The sequence below is a fragment of the Protopterus annectens genome, chromosome 3.part0 (genome assembly GCF_019279795.1).
Source record: "Protopterus annectens isolate FY-2018-M chromosome 3.part0, PAN1.0, whole genome shotgun sequence".
Taxonomy (NCBI): domain Eukaryota; kingdom Metazoa; phylum Chordata; order Ceratodontiformes; family Protopteridae; genus Protopterus; species Protopterus annectens.
The window spans coordinates 542448128-542469070 of NC_056731.1; the positions used below are offsets into that span (position 1 = coordinate 542448128).

The 20943-nt window shown below is 37.9% G+C and overlaps 1 protein-coding gene across 20 annotated transcripts in view; it reads left to right on the plus strand.

The window, feature by feature from the left end:
- CLASP2 (cytoplasmic linker associated protein 2) overlaps positions 1-20943 on the plus strand; it is a 7203062-nt gene that overhangs the window by 6905639 nt on the left and 276480 nt on the right. For all 20 annotated transcript variants that reach the window (XM_044064956.1, XM_044064947.1, XM_044064955.1 and 17 more), the window contains one exon: positions 18694-18900. In XM_044064956.1, coding sequence (XP_043920891.1) covers positions 18694-18900 — 207 coding nt within the window. The remainder of the gene's footprint in view (positions 1-18693; positions 18901-20943) is intronic.

Consider the following 20943-nt stretch of genomic DNA (forward strand, 5'->3'; position numbering starts at 1 on the left):
CTTTGCTTGAACCTCTCTCAGCTTTCCGTTCCTGCTTCCACCTGTCAATGGATCACCAATTTTCTAACCAATAGGAAATAGCAGGTGAAACTGGGGAAATTTACATCTAGCTATTGCACGATCAGTACAGGTGCCCCCAGGGATGTGTGCTCTCCCCACTACTGTTCTCCCTCTAAACTAATGATTGCACCTCTATGGACCTCTCTGTCAAAAGTATTAAATATGCAGACGATACAACTATCATCGGGAATGGTGATAAATTTGCATACAGACAGGAGGTTGAGCAGCTCGTCCTTTGGTGTAGTCAGAATAATCTAGAACTGAACACTCTTAAAACTGTGGTGATGACAATGGATTTAGGAGTGGTATTACAATATTATCCCCCCCCTCTTTATATTTAATGCTGTCATGTCAGTTGTGGAATCCTTCAGGTTTTTGGGGTCTGTAGTCTCCCAGGACTTGAAGTGGGAGACCAATGTATGGTCCATCATAAAAAATCCACAACAGCAAATGTACTTTCTGCAACAGTTGAGTAAGTTCAACCTCTCACAGGAACTGTTGATTTATTTCTATACAGCAGTCATTGAGTCAGTTCTCAGCTCATCCATGACAGTGTGGTTTGGATCTCTGTCACTACTCTCCTACCCATGGTCTACCCTAGATTGGATACTAGTATCCCACCCTCATAACTACTCCAACTCAGGCACCCTACCCAACATACTAAGTGACCACCTCCCAGCATTTACCCATAGGGCTCACCCTCATATGGTCAAAACGCACTCTTGCAAAACATCCAGAAATATCACCCACTTTGATCAAGATAAATTCATAAGCATTTTAAAAGGTCAAAACAGGCTCCCACTAAAAACACTCCCCTTAGATGAAGCTGTTAGCCACTTCAACAAACCTTTTCTGGACGCACTCAACAGCTTAAACCCTATGAGAACCAAGTGAACAAAAGTTAGCCATACCCCTTGGCTAACAAAACAGATCAAACAAAGCCTTGGAAAATATGGCAATATATAAAACTAAACAAAATAAACTTATTTACAAGCAACTCTGAAATAAAGCCAAAAAGCTATTCATACAGGATAAGAAAAACTACTCTGATCTGCTTAATCCAGGGACATTACAAAACCCATCCCCTGCACCTAAGACCCCACAACAAATCTCCCAAGACTTTAATGCCCATTTAATTACTACCATTCAAATGCTAATCCAAGACTCCTCAACAAACTTAAGCTCAAACTCCAAATATACAACTAATCCATTGTATAATAATAACACACCCCCTACTCCAGACTTATTTACTAATATTCCCTCTTCACCTTATTTTCCATCCAACCTATTCCCACCTCTCTTATACTCAAACTTCTAAACAAACTCAAACCCTGCTCTCCTTCCGCTGATAATTTGCCCCCAGAATATTTAACAACTAGCATCAAATGCAATTCCATATCCAATCAGTATTCTGATAAATCACTCTCTCTCTCTGAATGCTACATCCCAGATTTGTGGAAAAAATCTATTATTACTCCACTACACAAAGGTGGAAATTCCCATGACCTGTCAAACTATCACCCTATCGTGATACTATCTCCTTTATCAAAAATATTAGAAAAATATGTACAGACACAATTACTGAAGTACGTCTTGGATAATGATCTTTTCTCCCACCCAACATAGTTTCCGTCCAGGACGTAGGACCATTATAGCCCTGCTCTCATTCACTGATACTTTCAACAAAGCCCTAGCTGCTGGTCATCCTACTTCAGTAATTTTACCAGATCTGTCTAAGGCTTTCTACACAGTATGTCATATTAAACTACTAAACCAATTATCAAAACTAGGATGCTCCCCCAAATCTCTTAACTGGTTTACCTCCTATCTAAACAATAGGGAACAATCAATAAGATGACATAATGTACAATCTGATTATCAGGAAAATAGCATAGGAGTCCTGCAAGGTTCCATTCTAGGGCCACTACTCTTTAATATCTTCATCAATGACCTACACAAAGCTTCCCAACTAGGTAACCTTATCCACTATGTTGATTCAACAATAATACCCACCGCCAACAATTTTTCTGACCTCCTCACAGCTACACAAAATGCTTTCACTTCAGTAGAAACCTGGCTAAATAATTCTCAGCTGCTGTTAAACCCCCCCAAAAAAACTTCTCTTATTCTCTACAACACCACCAAATATAGACTTGAAAATTTTCTCCAAAGATAGGACAGAAATTGAAATAGTTAAAACAGCTAAAGTACTACGTATGACAATAGACAACAAACCCACCTTTGAGCCACATATTCTCAACATTATAAAAAAGCACACTTTAAATTAGGCAAACTTTGCTGGCACAAACTCTACCTTGATAATCACATCAAAACAAAACTAGCCAGTACCCTACTTATTCCTTCCTTTCTATATGGTAGTGCCATCTTTACTAACCTGCAATCATCCCTCAACAATAAACTCCAATCATGCTGTTATAAAATAGCTGAAGTTGCCTCAGGAAGGCCTAACTGCTCATACCACTGCCAAAGAATTTCAGAACTGAACTGGCTTGATCTCCAGCTACCTCTCTTATACCCAGTTAACTTTAGCTCACAAACTAATCTTTAAATCCCACTATTGCCCAGTACTCCACTCAATCCTACAAACTTATACTCCCACGCGGACACTTTGATCATCCGATAAGCAGCTGTTAACAGTATCCAAACCCAACAAAAGTGCTGGACAATGTTTGTACTCCCATAGCATTGCTAAACTTTGGAATCCCTTACCCTCCCATATAACTCAAATAGAATGCTTAAAAACCTTTAAATCAGCACTAAAAACATATTACCTAAAAAACCTCTCCTACCCCTGCACAACAGTCAGGCTACCCTAAACTGTCCTATCCCAAATGAATCCTACACTTCAATTGACAATTACCATGTTTAATTACTACTGCCCTTTACTGTTGATGTTTTGTGTAAAGCATACCTTTGATACCACAGCTAAACTCTCCTTTTATAATGTAAAACAACTTGTATATTGCAATGCCAAGACTTAATATTGTACTCTTGTACTATACTGTTTGTGACTGATCTCTGCATACATATCTTATATTTGTAACTAAGACTTGTGCTCAAGTAGGCCAAGACTTAGCCGTGATGAACCTTTTGCATAATGTACTCTTGTTTTTGTGTTTGTCATCTATGCTTTCAAATGTACTCAAGTATCAGTTTTGTAAATGTTTATTTCTTTGAACTACTGTGGAGTTTTTTTCCCTGAGCCTCCACTGAAAATGGGTCAGTGACCCAGTGAACTTTCCCAGTCAACAAATGTCAGTCAATCATTCAATCAAATCAATAAATAATCATGATAAAAATAGGTTACATCAAATGATCAGGTCTGCCAAAAATATCATTGGTGTTAGTTTTCCCTCCTTACAGGACCTGTACTATTCCAGAGACGTGAAAAGGGCAGGGAAAATCATCACCGACCCTTCACATCCAGGCCACCATCTTTTTGAACTATTACCATCAGCCAGACGTTATATATTAATATGCACCAAAACAAACAGATCTAAGAACAGTTTTTTTCTGTAGGCCATCAAGTTCCTAAATGGCTAACTCAGCATATAAGGTTGTTGTCCGCATGTATGATTTGGCAAAATTTTATGCCGGATGCCCTTCCTGACACAACCCTCCCCATTTATCCGATGTTAAGATTTGCACTGGGTGTGACGAGGGTAGACAGGATTAGGAATAAGTATATTAGAGGTTCAGACCAGGTTGGAAGGCTTAGAGACAAAGCCAGAGAGGCAAGATTACATTGTTTTGGACATGTGCTGAGGAGGGATGCAGAGTATATTGGGAAAAAGATGCTAAGCATGAAGCTGCCAGGTAACAGGAAAAGAGGAAGGCCTAAGATAAGGTTTATGGATGTGGTGAGAGAGGACATGCAGGTGGTTGGTGTGACAGAGCAAGATGCAGAGGACAGGAAGAAATGGAAACAGATGATCCGCTGTGGCGACCCCAAATGGGAGCAAAAAAGTAAAACCACAGTCCAGGAACAAGGAATAAATCACAGCTTTTAGCATATAAATCCTTTAATCACTGCTTTCGTCAAAGACTTCATCAGAAATAAAACAAACTAAGACATTTCTACTTATATATCACAGTCAATTAAACAATTTTCCTCATTAACTAATTATCATATAAAATTCACTTGAACTCATTTGTAAATACATCTGTTGAATCACATATATACTTAAAAAGTAAATACATTGTTACAAAAACACATACCATTTAAAAAAATGTGTTTGTAAAATAAGGGGGGGTGTAACAAAATATCCTCTAAAAGGATATTGCTCTAATCCCCCCTTCTTTTTAACATATATTCTATGATAGTTTAAAAACATTTAATATTTATTGCATCATTTAACCCAGGTTTTTGGTCTGCCCTTAAGCGGATTTGCCATCTAGTTTCTCTCTGTTCTAAAAAAATTTTAAAATCACCCCCTCTCAAATCTTTTCTGCCTTTTTCTAAAACTGTAAATAAAAACTTGCTGAAGCCACAACAGTCTTGACTATGCTTGTATAAAGCATTTTTGTTGTCACACGTTTTTATACTATATACATGTTCCCTAATTCTGGTGTTAAGGTGTCTGGTAGTCATGCCAACATAAAAATGTTGGCATTTGTTGCATATAGCCGCATAAACTACTCCTTGTGTCTTACAATTAAATACACCTGGCATCCCAGTGGTGTAGGGGAGATGTGGAAACTCTACATATGGTCCTTCTGAAATATATCTGCACATGTTGCAATCCTGATATTTGTACGTACCATTCGGTTTACTACTAAAAGGAATTACCAAGGATCTAGTGTCTCTACCTTTTTCAGACAAGGCCTTCAAATTGTAATCTTTTCTATATACAAACCTAGGTTTGTCTCCTATGGCTTTTGTTAGTTCTTGATTCCCTTGGACAATTTTTCTCTATGATATTACAAATATTAATGTTGCCTACTGTCATTTGCATATCAGAACTTAATTGTGCTAGTCCAAGATCTTTGCTGTTGGTCATTTGGAACTCAGAACTCCTTGTCTTAACTAAAATAGGTAGATAAAAATTATCCCTCTTCTCCCATACTTTTTTAGCTTCATCTCTTAAAAAACTTTCATCATACCCTCTATGAAGGAACAGATTTATGATGAATTCAAATTCTCTTTCCAGTAGGTGATCCTCATACCATACCAAAAGAACAGTTCATTAGAGCCAGTAGGATGACCAGTGAGGATCACCTACTGGAAAGAGAATTTGAATTCATCATAAATCTGTTCCTTCATAGAGGGTATGATGAAGCTAAGAAAGTAAAGAAAGATAGTGAAGACATTTTACACTTCGATAGTGCACATTCTGGCTGTTTGAAGAGAAAAGTAGTGAAAATTTATTTTACTAAAATTTTTTGTCACTTCAAATACTGGTGATTTTATACAGTCTGTAAAAGACTGCAACAGAATATTTTTTTTAAATAAAAACTGCTCTGACACTTGGTTAATACAGTGTAAAAATAAGTTACAAAAGAAAGGACGGGACTGTGCAACTGATTACTTGAGAGGCCGGCAGAAAAGCTGAATAACAAAGGACTTCAAAAAACAAGCAACATAGTGCTGGACTATTATATATACAGTTAGGAAATTAAAATATTATTAAAATTTGGACATTTTAAGTACAAATCGTAAGGTTATTAGTAGGACAATCACTAGTGTTCAATATGTTTGAGGTGTGCAGACCAAATGAATGGAGTCACCAAACGAAAGAAACCCTTTCTGTAAATATTCTAAATGTATAGCTTATCAGTCCATGCATTTTGAAAGGAGGAATTTGTCAAGACTTTTGGTACAAGTGGGCAGTATACATGCAGCACTGAATGGGTGGTTATGTGGCTAAGTGTGATGTACATGCAGCACATTTATTACTGAAATTAAGAAATCATTTGTATGCAGTAAAAACAGTTATAATGATTTGTATAGACATGTTTAAAAATGGATAACATTTTAATTTTTTTGTTTATAAAAGAGCAGTTAAGTAATAGAAGAGGAGGTTTAGATATTTTACTTTAAAGAAAAGAAATGCAGTGGTAACTGAAGTTAAAGGTATAGTTCTCACCTGATTTGAACAATTTTATTAATATAAAAACAGAGTTAAAGAGAAGTAGTTTAAGGTGTGTTCTATTTATGAGTAGGAATGCATATCGTTTTTCATTAGATGTACAACATCAAGTGCATTACCAGGTTGTCGGGTAATATCTTTGTCAGAAATTTGTGGATGAAAGCGCTAATTCTTGGTTAATAAGTTTTTTTTTTCATTTTTCATGATGTTGTCTATCTGTGTGTGTGTATATGTGTGTGTGTGTATATATATATATATATATATATATATATATATGTATATATATATATATATATATATATATATATATATGTATGTGTGTGTGTTTGTATGTATATGTTTCTGTCTCTCTCTCTCTCAGGCACACACACACACACTCATGTTGATATATAAGCAGCAAAACAAACACTGCGGTACACATTAAAACTGCCCATTCAACTCAAAGAAAACAAAAAACAGACCAGCAGATAAAAGTGATCCTTTTATTGTCAAGAGACCAACAGCATACCAGTATCAGTCAAATCTGACCATTTTTAGTGCATTAGCGGACCGGAGTTCCGCTGTGGCGACCCCTAACCGGGAAAAGCCGAAAGACTTGTAGTGCATATTATTGCAACAGTAAATTATTATAAATTAATTTATTCACAGTGGATTTCCTGATTGTGGATATCACAAAACTAATAGATGGATTTTTGACAACCACTGTCCATAGGAGACAGTTTTCCAAAAATTCCTTGCTTCCTTAAAATAGTTGCCAGCCTAAACATTTAAAGAGATCTGTACCTAAATCTCATTTAGCTTAAGAAGGATTTGCAGTGATGAATTTCACCATGAATGACAGAATATTTGACTGAGAGCTTGACAACTAGAGGATATCACAGAGATGAGGTAGTCAGTGATAAAAACGTAGTGGGGCAAATGGAAAGAAAGTCACCTTGTACAGATGCTCTTAGGTTTTGTAATAAAATTCAAGACATTACCCAAAAACAATGCCTCATATTACTGAGGGATGCTACATTATCCTCAGTATTCCAATATATATGTTTATTTATTTACAAGAAAGAAAAACTTTTGGCAAAGTTTGGCATTTTTAATTAGAAGGATGCTAATTGGTTGTTGCCAACAGGTTATTTATACATGTGGGCAATGTGTAGAATGTAATCATATGTTTGAAAGTACTGACTTTTCCACCAAGGATGTTAAAATGTTTTTTAAAAGTCAATGCAGAATTACTTGTTCACCTAAATGGGTGATGTATCTTTTCAAATGTGTTTGTGGCTCTTTTTATTTAAGTCAGATGACCAGACAGTTGAAAGACTGAATATGTTTGTATCTCAGTGATTTGAAATGCAAGAGAGGAAGAAGTGTTCTTTTGAACATTTAAAAAACATCCTGGACCTCTGTTTGCATTCATAGTTGTAGATAAATTAGTTCAGGGTTTAAAGAGTATTAGTCAATGTCAACAACTTCTGAACAATAAAGAGAAATGTTGGATGTTGAATACAGGGGCTCCTTGTAGACCTGGTTTAAATGAAAAATTGTGAAGTGGATGGCATTAAATTCATCTTGGATGGCAAGTTACTGATTGATAGAATGAAGATATACATAGGACCTATGATATTTGTTCTAAAATGCACTCTGATAAACAGATATAACTGTTGTTTTTTTATCAAATTAATGTTATATAATGTTACAGCTCTTTTGAGCAGGAATTGGAAATGTTAGATAAAAAAATGATTCTTTAGACCTGCTTTAACCCATATCATACCTTTCAATTGTCAAGATTTTTGTTTCATATTTTTGATCTATTCCTCTTAAAATTTGTGGTTTTCTGTCAGATCATTGAGGATTAAATTCACTAAGTAATGACAGAAGTTTGAGTTTCAGACTTCGTACCCCCAGAAAATGCATGCTAAAGAATGAGTCAAAGCTGGAAACAACCTAAATATTGGTTTGCAGCAGAAGCAGTGACTTCTTTTCAGGTGAGAAAGACCATGGCATCTTCCACTCACTCGCACACAAATGCACATCACACATACAGAAACACCAGCAAATCCAACCCTCACACTTACATCTCCCTACCCTTACCCACACATACAACGTACAAAAACAAACACTCACTCATCTGCAGTTTCAGATACCATAACACTACTACATGCAATGTACCGGAAATGCATAAGCATATTCGAATTTGCTCTTATGCACTTTTGGCATTCTGGTTTTCATCTTCATGGTTTTGGGTTACTGAAATTCGGGATTTCAGTAATTTGTGTAACTATATTATATATATATATATATATATATATATTTTTTTAATGGGAACAAAGATAAGCAAGCAAGATCAAATCCCTGAAAAAGGAACGCCTGCATGTTTTATTTGTCATAATTATAGAAAAGAAAGTTGTAAGTTTTTGCACGATTGGTTTCAGCTTTCTAAGCATTGTTCTGGTGGGCTATTTACATTAAATGGAACTTATGATAGGACTAAAGTGATGACATTGAAAGGTATTTTGGACGAAAAGAAAAGCAAAATAAGTGGGGAACAAATGGCATTATTTTATTCTTGGTACACTGAATCACTTGAAAGGGAAATGGAGTCAACATTAAGGTGGTTACAGGATGCTAATAAAAAATTGTTGCAACAGATAAAAGAGGTTAAGAAGGCAGCACAGATCAGAAAAAGGGATCCCTTTATCCTGTCTTAGCAGGTTTGGAACAAAGTGAGGAAGGCCCAAAGGCAGAAAATTCTGAAGAGGATGATAGTCCTCCAGCAGCTACTGCACCCTCACCCCCATGTGCACCGGTGCGGGTACCTCCTGTACATGATTCTGCTGTGTCTCAGATTCCTACCTTTAGGTCAGCTATCCATTGGATACCCAGTCAGCATGATACTGTTACATCTCCTACTAGCTCCCCTGTTCAATCTTCATCTTCTGAAAAGACATCTGCAGTTGGGGGAAAGGTCTTCTTCCAACAGGGGCATTAGTATTTAGTACTCCTGTAGCTCATCACACACGCGGACATGACAGGATACAACAAGAGATTGTGGTCTCTGGAGGAAATGTTTTGCTACCTCTCAGGGAAATTCTGGGGGCTAATAGTAGAGAACTTGTTCATCGTCCTTGGACCCCTGCTGATTTGCATACTATGCCCAAAAGGTTTCCAAATATTAGGGAAGATCCATTAAAGTTTAAGGAGGAATTAAAAACTATAATAGAATGTTGCAATCCTACTTTAACAGATTTAAATAAGCTGCTTACAGTAGTTACTTTAGATGAACTGAGAAGGTGGTTACTGTAAAAGGCTGAAATAATGGCTTTTACTGTCACAGGGAATGCATTAATAGGTAAAAGGACAGCATTCTTAAACAAAATTATGGACGTGTGTCAAGTTAGGACTGACTGGTCTAAAATATAGGCATGTAAACAAAATAAAGGGGAAGCCCCTGCAGACTATTTGAGTCACCTTAAAACAGTATTTGCTAGACATTCAAGAATACTAGACCCAGAAGAGCAAGCTAAGCCAGCAGCGTTTGTGCAGGGTCTGCAAGCTCCTGTACAAAATCAAATAAAGCAAGTGCTCATAGACTGGCAGGGAAAAGACTTAGAGTCTTTATTAAGTGCTGCAAATCATTGTACAGAGTATCAGGAAAAACAGAGAAAGGATACTGAGAATGAGCTGTTACAAATCAGGCAGCTGGAAAACCTGAGGGGTTGAGGAAGAAGCAGTGGAAGGGGTAGAGGAATTGCTAGGGTATTTAGTAAAAGTGCTGGGTGAGGGGAACAAAGTGCAGGTGGTTGGCAACATCGAGCTTGCAGTGCCCCTCCTGCTTCATTTGACACATCTTGCTTCAATTGTGGAGAAGCAGGACATTGAAGAGGCGAATGCCCACACAGGTGAATGCAGGGAGTTCAAGATACTTGGACTGAATGACAACCAATTATAATAATGCAGCTTTTCCTCCACTACCTCCTCACATTCGAAGGAGTCAGGAAGCACCATACTGACTAAGTCAGGGAGATAAAACATAAATCTTAATTCTCTACTGCCAGTAGATCAAAACGGACCTTACGTTAAGGTGGAAGTAAATTCAAGGATAATTCCATTTCTGGTGGACACTGGAGCCTCAAGGTCTGTGTTAAAAATTACTTCAGATAGTCAAATACCATTATCAAAGCATAAAGTAAAGGCGGTTGGAGTAACAAATGCCACTGTTACATATCCTGTCTCAGAACCTATCTCCATTTCTTTAGGTCCAATCGAAGAAAAAGATTCTTTCCTTTTGAGTGCTACTGCACCAGTAAATCTATTTGAGAGAGATATGCTGTGCAAAACTGGGGGTGTACTATTTACTGTAGACCAGAAGGGGTGTCCTTGGATGTTCCAACAGAATCGAGGGGGTATTAGCAGTTTTAGCAGAAGCTGAGGAACAAACTTTTGTAAGCATACAGATAGATAAAAAGTTACTGCAAGCAGGTACCTGCCAACCTGTGGGCTAAACACACATGAAGTAGGTATACTAAAATCAGCAGAACCAGTAAAAATAAAACTAAACCCATCAAAACCTCTCCCCACAATATCCACTGAAGCTAGAAGCAGAGCAGGGAATCAAACCTGTAATTCATTATCTGATACAGCAAGGAATAATTTGTGTCTTTCGGCTTTTCCCGGTTAGGGGTCGCCACAGCGGAACTCCGGTCCGCTAATGATTGGCAGTGAATTTTTACGTACCGGGTTACCAGCCTTGACGCACAACTGTCAACAAAGGCACGCCCCATTCACGTATGCCTCCACACAGAAGACGCTCTAGCTGAGAATTGAACAGGACAACGTCTTGCTATGAGGCGACAACGCTACCGCAGTTACAGCAAGGAATAATAATACAGCTAAAAACCCTTGTAATACTCCTATTTTCCCCTGTGAAGAAGCCAGGAAAATATACTTACAGATTTATACAAGATTTAAGGGCTGTGATTAATGTAGTATTGCCTACTTTCCCTGTTGTTCAAATCCAGCAACAATATTGAGTTGCATACCATCTACAGCTGGTTACTTTTCTGTAACAAATTTATGTTCAGCATTCTTTTCTGTGCCTGTTCACCCTGAGAGTCAATTTCTGTTTGCTTTTACTTATCAGGGACAGCAGTGTACCTGGACATGGTTGCCGCAAGGATACACTGAATCTCCTTCACTACTTTCTCAAATTCTAATAAAAGATTTGGAGAATGTGACATTTCAGGGGTGGGTCTGTGTTAGTACAATATGTAGATGATTTACTAATAGAATCAAATTCCTTCCAGCAGTGTCAGCAGGACACCCTGCATCTGTCCTTGCAGAAAAGGGACACACAGTGCCAAAAGAGAAACTACAGCTGTGGTCACCTCAGGTATGTTATCTTAGCCATTTAATATCTCAGGTTAGCAGACAGATATTACCATCGCTTATTGATGCAATATCTAAGGCCCCATGTCCAACTACTCAGCGACAGCTTAGATCTTTCCTAGGTATGACAGGATACTGCAGACAGTGGATTCCTAACTATGCAGAAATTGCCAAACCTCTGATAAATCTTTTAAAGCAGGATACACTGGAGCCTCTCCCTTGGGATAGTGAAGAGGAAAATTTAATTTCAGAATTTAAAACAAGCTTTAGATACTGCCCCATCTTTAGGGTTACCAGGCTATGATAAAACCTTTATTTTATTCTGTCATGAAAGAAATGGATTTGCTCAGGGAGTGCTTGTACAGAAACATGGGGACAGCTATCGTCCATTAGCTTATTATAGCACAGCACTTGATTCTATTGCAAAAGGATTTCCACCCTGTTTAAGGGCAGTTGCCACTGCTGCCATTTTAATCTTGCACAGTTGCTGGTGCTTGGGGATGATCATACAGTAGCTGTCCCTCATTCTGTATCATCTCTTTTGCTTAAAATGAAAACTCAACCACGCTCAACTGCACGTCTAACTAAATATGAACTTTCTTTCTTTCTTTCTGATCCATCTGTTTCTCTGATCCGCTGTCTCATTCTAAATCCTGCATTTCTGTTGCCTACTGCTGAGGATGATGAGCATGATTGTGTATGTGTGTAACTATCTGCTTTTTCCTCAGAAGGACTTAAAAGACACTCCTATACCAAACGTTGAGATGAATCTGTTTGTGGATGGTTCCTGTGGAAGAAATCAAAGGGAACAATTGATTGTAGGGATATCTGTTTGCACAGAAGATACAATATTCTTGCAACAAAGATTAGAGGGTGTTCATTCTGCTCAAATAGCTGAATTAGTGGGTCTGCAGAAAGCCTGTGAGCTAGCCAAAGACAAGGTGGCCAGTATTTTTACAGTTAGCCGTTATGCTTCTGGGGTAGTACATGATTTTGGGCAACTTTGGAAACGGAGGGTTTTTGACCTCTTCGGGAAATCAAATAAAAAATTCAGGGTACATAAAGTCATTAAGGAAAAAAACTTGTGGTAGTGGAGTAAACTCTCCTCCAAATGTATCCCAATAAAAAAACTAAACAATGGTAAAAGTCAGATACGAAGGAGAGAACATAGCATGGGGGGATCCTGAGCTTGATAATCCACATGTTCTCTTCTTCTGTTCCTTCTCTTCCATTCTGTCCTCTCCCCTCTGATGTTCACTGTTCTCTGTCTAAAAAAAAAAAAAAAAAAAAATGTGGTGAGTCAGTTTCAAGAACATGTTTTGCAAGTGCATTTACTGTGTCGCATCCTAATCGCATATAAGTGCTCTCGTATTCTGTCTTTCAGATATCACATCGCATCCACAGTTTGTTTTGTTTACAGGAATATTGTTAAAGGACAGGGGGCCTCTAGGTATAACCCTACTATTACTACTTATATAGGACCAGGATGACCCTATATTTCTCGACTATCTCAGCGTTGTTACAACAACATTGAGATTATGAAGGATTTGATGTTCAAGTTAATCATTTATTTATTCATACTTAAGCTCATGGTAATTGTTTATCAGCTAATGTGGTGTACATACATTACATGTGGAAAATGTTCATCATTTTTTACATTGGGAAAACCAAATAATATCTGAAAGAAAGAAAGAGCAGAGCACTTATATTATATTAGATGGAGCACACACAGTATGCACTTGCCAAACAATGTTCTTGAAACTGACCACACATACTTTTTTTTACTTTTTTTTTTAGAACAGACAGCAGGTGAACATCAGAGAGAGACATAAGAATGCATACAGAAGGTAGAGAACACATGGATTTATCAAAGCTCAGATCAGACGCATTTCAGGTTTGAACGCTAACTGAAATATTTTTTTAATTGTTTAATATAGGTGGAGTTATATCTCCCGCCCAGGATCAAGTGAAAGCGCTTACCAAATAACGTCGCGTTTTATTTTATTTACTATATGCTCGCTCAGAGATGATTTATCTACATGCTATGTTCTCTCCTTCGTATCTGACTTTTACCATTGTTTACATAAAGTCATTGTTAGATGCACTTTTGCTACCTAAGAGGCTGTCTGTAATCAAATGTTGTGCCCATCAAAAAGGCATAGATGTCCCTCCAGCTTAATATTACTCACAAACTCATTTATAAACCACAACTCTGCCCTCTGCTAAACTCACTACTTACTCTCTATAACCCTTCTAGACCACTACAATCTGAACAGCAGCAGCTTCTTCAAGTCCATAAACTCAGGTTATCCATAGGACAGCTACTTTACTCATGGACTATGGCCAAAAAATGGAATTCCCTGCTTACAGCCATCCGCTGTCTCTACATAATCTTTGCAACTTTAAAACTTTCCTTCATAACCACTTCCTCTCTGATTGTATCTGTAACTGCTCTGTTTCCTCCTCTGCCATTACTTAACCTGTTCCACTGAACCTAGCCATTCCTTTGCTATGCCCAGCCTATTTTATTTTTTCTCATCTTCTGCACTAATTTAATCCTGTCAGTTTCCACACTCCCTCCTTAAAGCTACCTCTACACTTCCCTTCTCTCTCTGCTAGACTACTACTACCTTCTATGTACTCTTCACTAACATTTAGCACATTCATTTTATAATCCATTTGTTCCGGTATCTGATTACGCCGTATGGATATTGCTCAAACCAATATTCCATTGCTGTAAATATTGTATCTACTCTCCAGTTATTATAATCCTTCTGCACCTTTTTGTTCACTCTGTATAAATTTCATGCTAATGTATTATATGTAACTATTGTATATTGTCTTAAAATCTATTATGTTTTTGCTTATGTACACCTTGGAGCTTTTCTCCCCGGGCCTCTACTAAAAATGGGCTCTCCATGGCCCAGTGGACTTTCCTGGTAATCAAATGCCAATAAATAAATAAAATATAACAAAGGGCAACAATTTGGAAGACCAAGCTGCTAAACAAGCAGTAGAAGATTATTGTAAAGATATGTGCATGTTAACTATGACAAACCCCAGCAGTAATGATGTTTGATTTTGAAAAGTTGCCAGCCTTTCAAGCTGAAGCATCACAGGGAGAAGTTCAGAGGTGGCTTAAGGACGGATGTATCAAATATGCCGATGGATTGTGATGACATTCAGACGGCCGACTAGTGGCGCCTGCCTCTTTACTATCTTACTTGTTAAGGGCATATCATCTACAAGCCCATGCAGGTAAGACAGCTTTATTTAATCAAATTACCCGAAGTTGGTATGCCCCTCATGTCTCCTGTTTGATACTTCAGTGCTTAAATAATTATGCTGTATGTCAAGAGTATAATGTCAGTAAAAATGCAAACATCAAGACTGCATGTGTACTACCACCCTAGGGATCTTTTGTTTAACATGCAGCTGGATTCATAACTTACAATTTATTTTGGTGGTGGTGTGCATGTTTTCGGTATGGGTGGAAGTTACCCATGTTGCAAAGCTGACGCTGTCACAGTTAGCAAGAAACTCGTGTACGATTTTATACCAAGATTCGGTATACTGTGTACTATCAATAGTGACCAGTGAACACATTTTAATAATTTATTGATGAAAGAGACATGCAAAATTTTTAATACTAAGTTGAGTCTTCACTGACCCAATCATCCACAGTCATCTGGACTAGTAGAGAGGGTTAATAGGACCCTCAAAAGTAAAATTTCAAAGATTTGTGGTGAAACTCACTTATTGGCCCGGAGCCCTTCCCTTAGCATTAATGATTATGAGGGCCTCACTGAATGCTACCAGGAAGTTGTGTCCTTATGAAATATTAATGGGGAGACCCTTGGCCCTTCCAGCTACCCCTCCCATGGAAAATGCAGATTTAACTTTGTCAGATGATGCTGTGATTTTATATTGTCAGAAACTTGTTCATGTCTTGCAGCAATATGATCGAACAGTAAAAGCAGCTCTTCCCCAGCCTCCTGACCAGCCCCGTCAACTGCAGCCGAGTAACTGGGTTTACATCAAGACTTTCCAGAGAAAGGGCTGTCTGAGCCCGAGGTGGAAAGGCCCTTTCCAGGTGCTGCTAACAACCCTGACTGCTGTTCGCTATGCAGGACTACCAACATGGATCCATTCATCTCATTGCAAGAAAACCTGTTGAGGGGGGGCCCCAGAAGAATCATTGCAGCCAACAGAGGGAGATCGAGGTGTGACAGACGAACCATCTGCCCAGTGAAGAAAGTCAACCTCATTGACAGTCCACAAAGAATCCTGTAACAGCAGGTGCCCTTGCTTTGTTTTTCATGCTATTTCCTCTTATAAACTGGTCAAGAGAAAACAGTTTCTTGCTGGTTCTTCAGCAGTGTGCTATAGACTTGAATGTAACAAAATGTTGGGTATGTTCACATATACCTCATTATTCTAAGGCAGGAGTTCCTATGATTCCCATCTGTGCATCACAGGTGTTATTTGAAAAGATCTTAGTGACATCAGTCTAACTTGGTGTAATGTGACTAATTTCTCAAAGTTTGTATCTCTTCAACTTCCAACAACATGTCATGGGGGGACACATGTCATGCCAGAAATGGGACTCTACTGGTAGGAACCAGCAAAAGTAATGTCTCTCTGCACTTAGAAAGCTTTAACTGGGGGCATGGCATGGGTATGATAAAGGGCCGTTACTATATCTGTGGTGATCATGCCTACCCCTGGTTGCCTGCAAACTGGTGTGGATGCTGCTTTGTGGGCTATATTACTCCTGCTATTCAGCATTTCAAAAATCCTCCACCAGATAGAATGAGAAATAAGCAGGCAATCCACTGGGCAGAGCAAGTATTTTCAGTCTTTACCCCTGGGTATGGAGTACAAAGGACAATGCACAAAATCACCATGCTTGCTCAAATTCTTCAGGAGGTAGTAAACGAAACTTTGTATCACATCAGGATGGCAAATCGAGAAATGACTGAAATGCGAACTGTAGTGCTACAAAATCAATTGGCACTTGATATAATGCGTGCTGCAAAACAGGGGAGTCATGTGCCCTCATAGGAAGTTGTCGTCGTTCATATATTAGTGACTATCATGATGAACAGGGAACACTGGCAAATTTTATGGAGCAAAGGGCCCAGGATTTGGACAGTACATCAAAACAGTGGACACTTTGTGGATGGGTGGGCAGTGTTTTTGGTTACCTGGGAACTAGTATAGTCCAGGGTATTGTAATTGTACTTTTAATTTTTAAATCATTTTAATATTCTCTATTTTGAAAGCTGTAATTACAAGATGTTTAACCTTGCCTGCACATGAAATGCCACTTCACATACCAGATAATGAAAATTCTATCACAGTAGAAGATGAATACTATAATGCAGAAGCTTATTTTATTAAGCTAAGAAAAATAAAAATGTAATTACGTGTATTGTATGACACTGATAGTGTCAAAGGGGGTGGGAGACTGTTGTGGGCAAGATCAGTCTTATTAAAATGCATATTAATTTCCAGTTTCATTAATGATTCAATAATAAGATTGTTAAAAACAAATATAATTTGTATGCAGGACTGTGGAAAAATACAGTTTCATAAGCTGAAGTTACTGTTGTGTTTCAACTGCATTCTTTTAATGTTTAACAGGGAAAAAGTAAGTGTTGAAGGAACACATGCAGGTTGCTAGTGTAAAAAGAATGTGTTAGCCTGATTCCTCCAGGCTAGGAGTGAGTTGTTGCTAGGGTAGGTTTGCTGATAAGTGAAATGTCCAAGATCAGAACACAAGATCCTTGGAGCAGGTAAAGAAGGTATTCACATGAACTCCAAGGTGAGATCACAAAGAATGAGAACATTTCTGAAGTCATTGATTTGCCAAACGTACTGTAACATCAAAATTTTGCATGGTAGAATTGATAAGTAAATATATAAAAGATGCAGTTTCCTTTGTTCATTGAGACTGGTTTACCAATTTCTATGAAGATAGTCTCCCAGCACTGTAAATACAATTTCTGTTTGCACATCCTGAAGTATTATTCCTGACTGGAGGCAAATAAGGTAAATATTTAATGTTATTTATTTACTAGCCTTAACAGTCCTCTTGAAACTTGAAAGGCTTTTCCGCATTTCATATGTTGGCTGGCAATTATTTTTCTAAATTTCATTTTATAGGTGGATTTTACAGACTGTGTTTTAGAATTAATTTAAGTCACTGAGAAGTTGGTTCAGTGCAAGACTGAATCGGATTCCCCAAAGTCAGTGTTCTTGATATCTTTGTTCTTTTTGAGGAATAGTGCAGTTGCATCAGTCGTAGCCACTCGGTGATTTGAACCCTGGTTCTAGATGATTGTCATTGTTAAAGTGACAGCATGACTCCATGTGCAAAAATAGGAAAAGGTGTTGTGGATGGATGGATGGAGTGTATTTTTTATGTATTGATTCTGTTCACAGCTCTGAATTCTGAGCATGTTCATTTTTTCTTGCTGTCCATTATCTGCTGCTTTTACTGCCCCTCCTTCTCACACAGCATACTCCAGCTAGTTCTGTGCTGTAAAGGAGCACAGCGGAATGTTCTGCCCTCTTTTTTTTTTTTTTTTTTTTTTATTTAGCCATTAATTGACATAGGGTCATTGGGAGATGGATAAGAGTTTACACCCCAAGGTGATTTCTGAAAATCGAGAAAAGAAATCAGCATTCCTCTGTTACAGTGAGTTCTTAACATTATTACACTTTTCCACTTGATGATCTATTGAGCAAAGACACAAAATAAAGATTAGAAGAAAGAAAGGTAGCTTCAGTTTAATTTTTGCATCTTAAGAATGCAGTTTATTTTGGTGCATGTAAGTTTAATGTGTTTTGTATTAATTATGAGAATATATTTTAATGTTTCTTCTACAGACTGGCAGATTTTTGTTAAAATCACCTCAGTGAGACTTGCAAAAATAGAAACAAAAATGTGGTAATTTATAGAGTAATACTTTTTTTTGTAGATAATATGTATACATTTTGTACATTCATGTGTGTGTGTGTGCGTGTCTCTGTCTATCTATCTATATATATATATATATAAAGTGTGTGTTGTGTTTTGCTTAACTTGCTGTTTAAGCAGCATGACGTGTTGTAACATACAGTATGCTTTGTGCAGGTGGTAAGAGCCGCTGAAGAGACAGCGGCAACATTAGCCACATCTATCAGCCCAGAGCAGTGCATCAAAGTGCTTTGTCCCATTATTCAGTCAGCAGACTACCCCACCAACTTGGCCGCAATCAAAATGCAGACAAAAGTAATTGAACGTGTTTCCAGAGATTCCCTTCAACAGCTGCTGCCAGAGATTATCCCAGGATTGATAAAGGTAAAGGAAAAAGCAACATTTCACTGCCATTAGTTTTTCTGTCAAAGTCAGAGTTTGCAAACTGTAAGTGGTATATACAAAAATGCTGTTTGTCCTTTATTAAAAATATGGTAGAATAACAACTTGTTACTGGAAGAGCAAAGAGAGACTTTAAAATTGCTGTGTTTTACCACCTGTGATAATTGCTGTATTGGTTATTTGACAACTTTTTGTCTCTTTTGAAAAAAAATGTTTACTCTCAAAACTTTTGTTAGTTAAATTGTGTATGTGTATTAGTTGTTTTATTCAGGTGTTACATAGAGTAGTAGATGTGTGTATGTAGATATGTATATGGCATGGTGGTCAAGGGTTAGCATTCCCAGTTCCTAGCATTTGGTTTTCCAGTTTGTTCTAGCTGGGGTGCATGCCTTGTGTACTGAGACACATGTCCCCTATATATCAGTATGGGATTTCTTTCACATTCCAAACACTTTACCATAGGTCAAGTAAAGATTTTTTTTTTTTTAGTTATGCTGTGATTTGATTTGATCAGCAGCATACAACTGAGCGAGACTACAGCTCATCCCCAAATAGAACAGTTAGATGGAACATGCTGTCAGAGTCACAAATATCATGCTTGCTTGAATGTATTTATAAGGACAGGAAGTTTAAAAACTAGGAAGAAAATCAGAGTACTGTAATGTGCAATAATAAACCCTGATTTATTTCCAGGTGTCCTGGGTGTAAGTAGTAGCCTGGGATCTAGAGCAGCTGGCGGGGGTGTAAAAATTGAAGTGGCCAGTGCTCCTTTTCCCATCCTAGGGGAGGAAGATGGTGTGGTCTGCACGCTAGAAGGTAACCTGTTTGATGGAAATTGGAGTATTTGGACTTTGTGAAAGACCAGGCATGCATTCATTGCCAAGCAGTTTTAACAGATTGCTCAAAATTGGTGCATACATTGAAATTTGTATGCGTCAGAGGGCCAATATTGCAAGGTTATCCTCCAGGCACCAACACAAAATGGGAATTTAGGGCCAGAGTAAGAGAAATAGTGATAAATGATGGTTTGTGACACCCAATTCCCATCCATGAGAAACAAATGGCTTGCTCCAGTCAAAAGAGGTGTAACAGTGAGCAGACAAATAGTGTAGAAACAGATGTCAAAAAATCAGAGCAACAGATGTTATAATAGGGAAAATTTCAGTACACATTGTAAAAGTAAACCACAAAATAAATGTGCATTTGTGTGTGGCTGCTTAACATAAATGACACATAGCACCAACAACCAGAATGAGAATTACTAAGAAACACTGCATTACTTTGTAATTAAGACCAGTTAAGTTCTCACAAGTGATGTACATAAACCATACACTTCAGAAGCACCCTAAATAAACGCAAACATTGCTTGGCATTTAAAAATGATGCCAGCATTTGTAGAACAGTGGTATCTGTTTTTCTTGTGGACTTAAAATGCTTATTTGCATTATTTCTGTAAACTGCAGCTCAGATCAGTGGTTTGGAAAAGAAAAAAAGCTGAAGAAATTATTCAGTGTTTTTAGAGGCTGAGTCTGTATATGACCTTCAGAAAGGGTCAGTCAGTCTCTCTTTTTTTCTTGTATTAGTTCTTTCATCTGCATGGATCAGGAGCGGCCTTAGTTCAACTGGTGCCCTAGGCAAAGGGGCTCCACGGCGCCCCACCACACCACCTAGTGCCCCCATCCGGGTCTACCTATACAAAAAAAATACTGGAAACGCGCCCCTACTAGAGCGGTGCCCAAGGCCGGCTATGGCATGGATGTCACAATTCTGGTAGACTACTTTCTTGGCTCATGCTCAGTTCTATAGAAAATAGTTTCTAAATTTAAGCCTGTGTTTTTCTTTCTTTCTTTTTTATGGTTCATAAAAAAAGTTCAACATTCGACCTGATTAATTCAGCTCCAGTAATAATATTTTATCTTACGGATTCAGACCTTTCATCTTCTGTCTCTTTCTGTCCTCAGGATTCAGGTCTTCTCTGTATTTTTCCCCTACTTACTTGTTTTCAGGTCTTTGAAGAAGATCTGA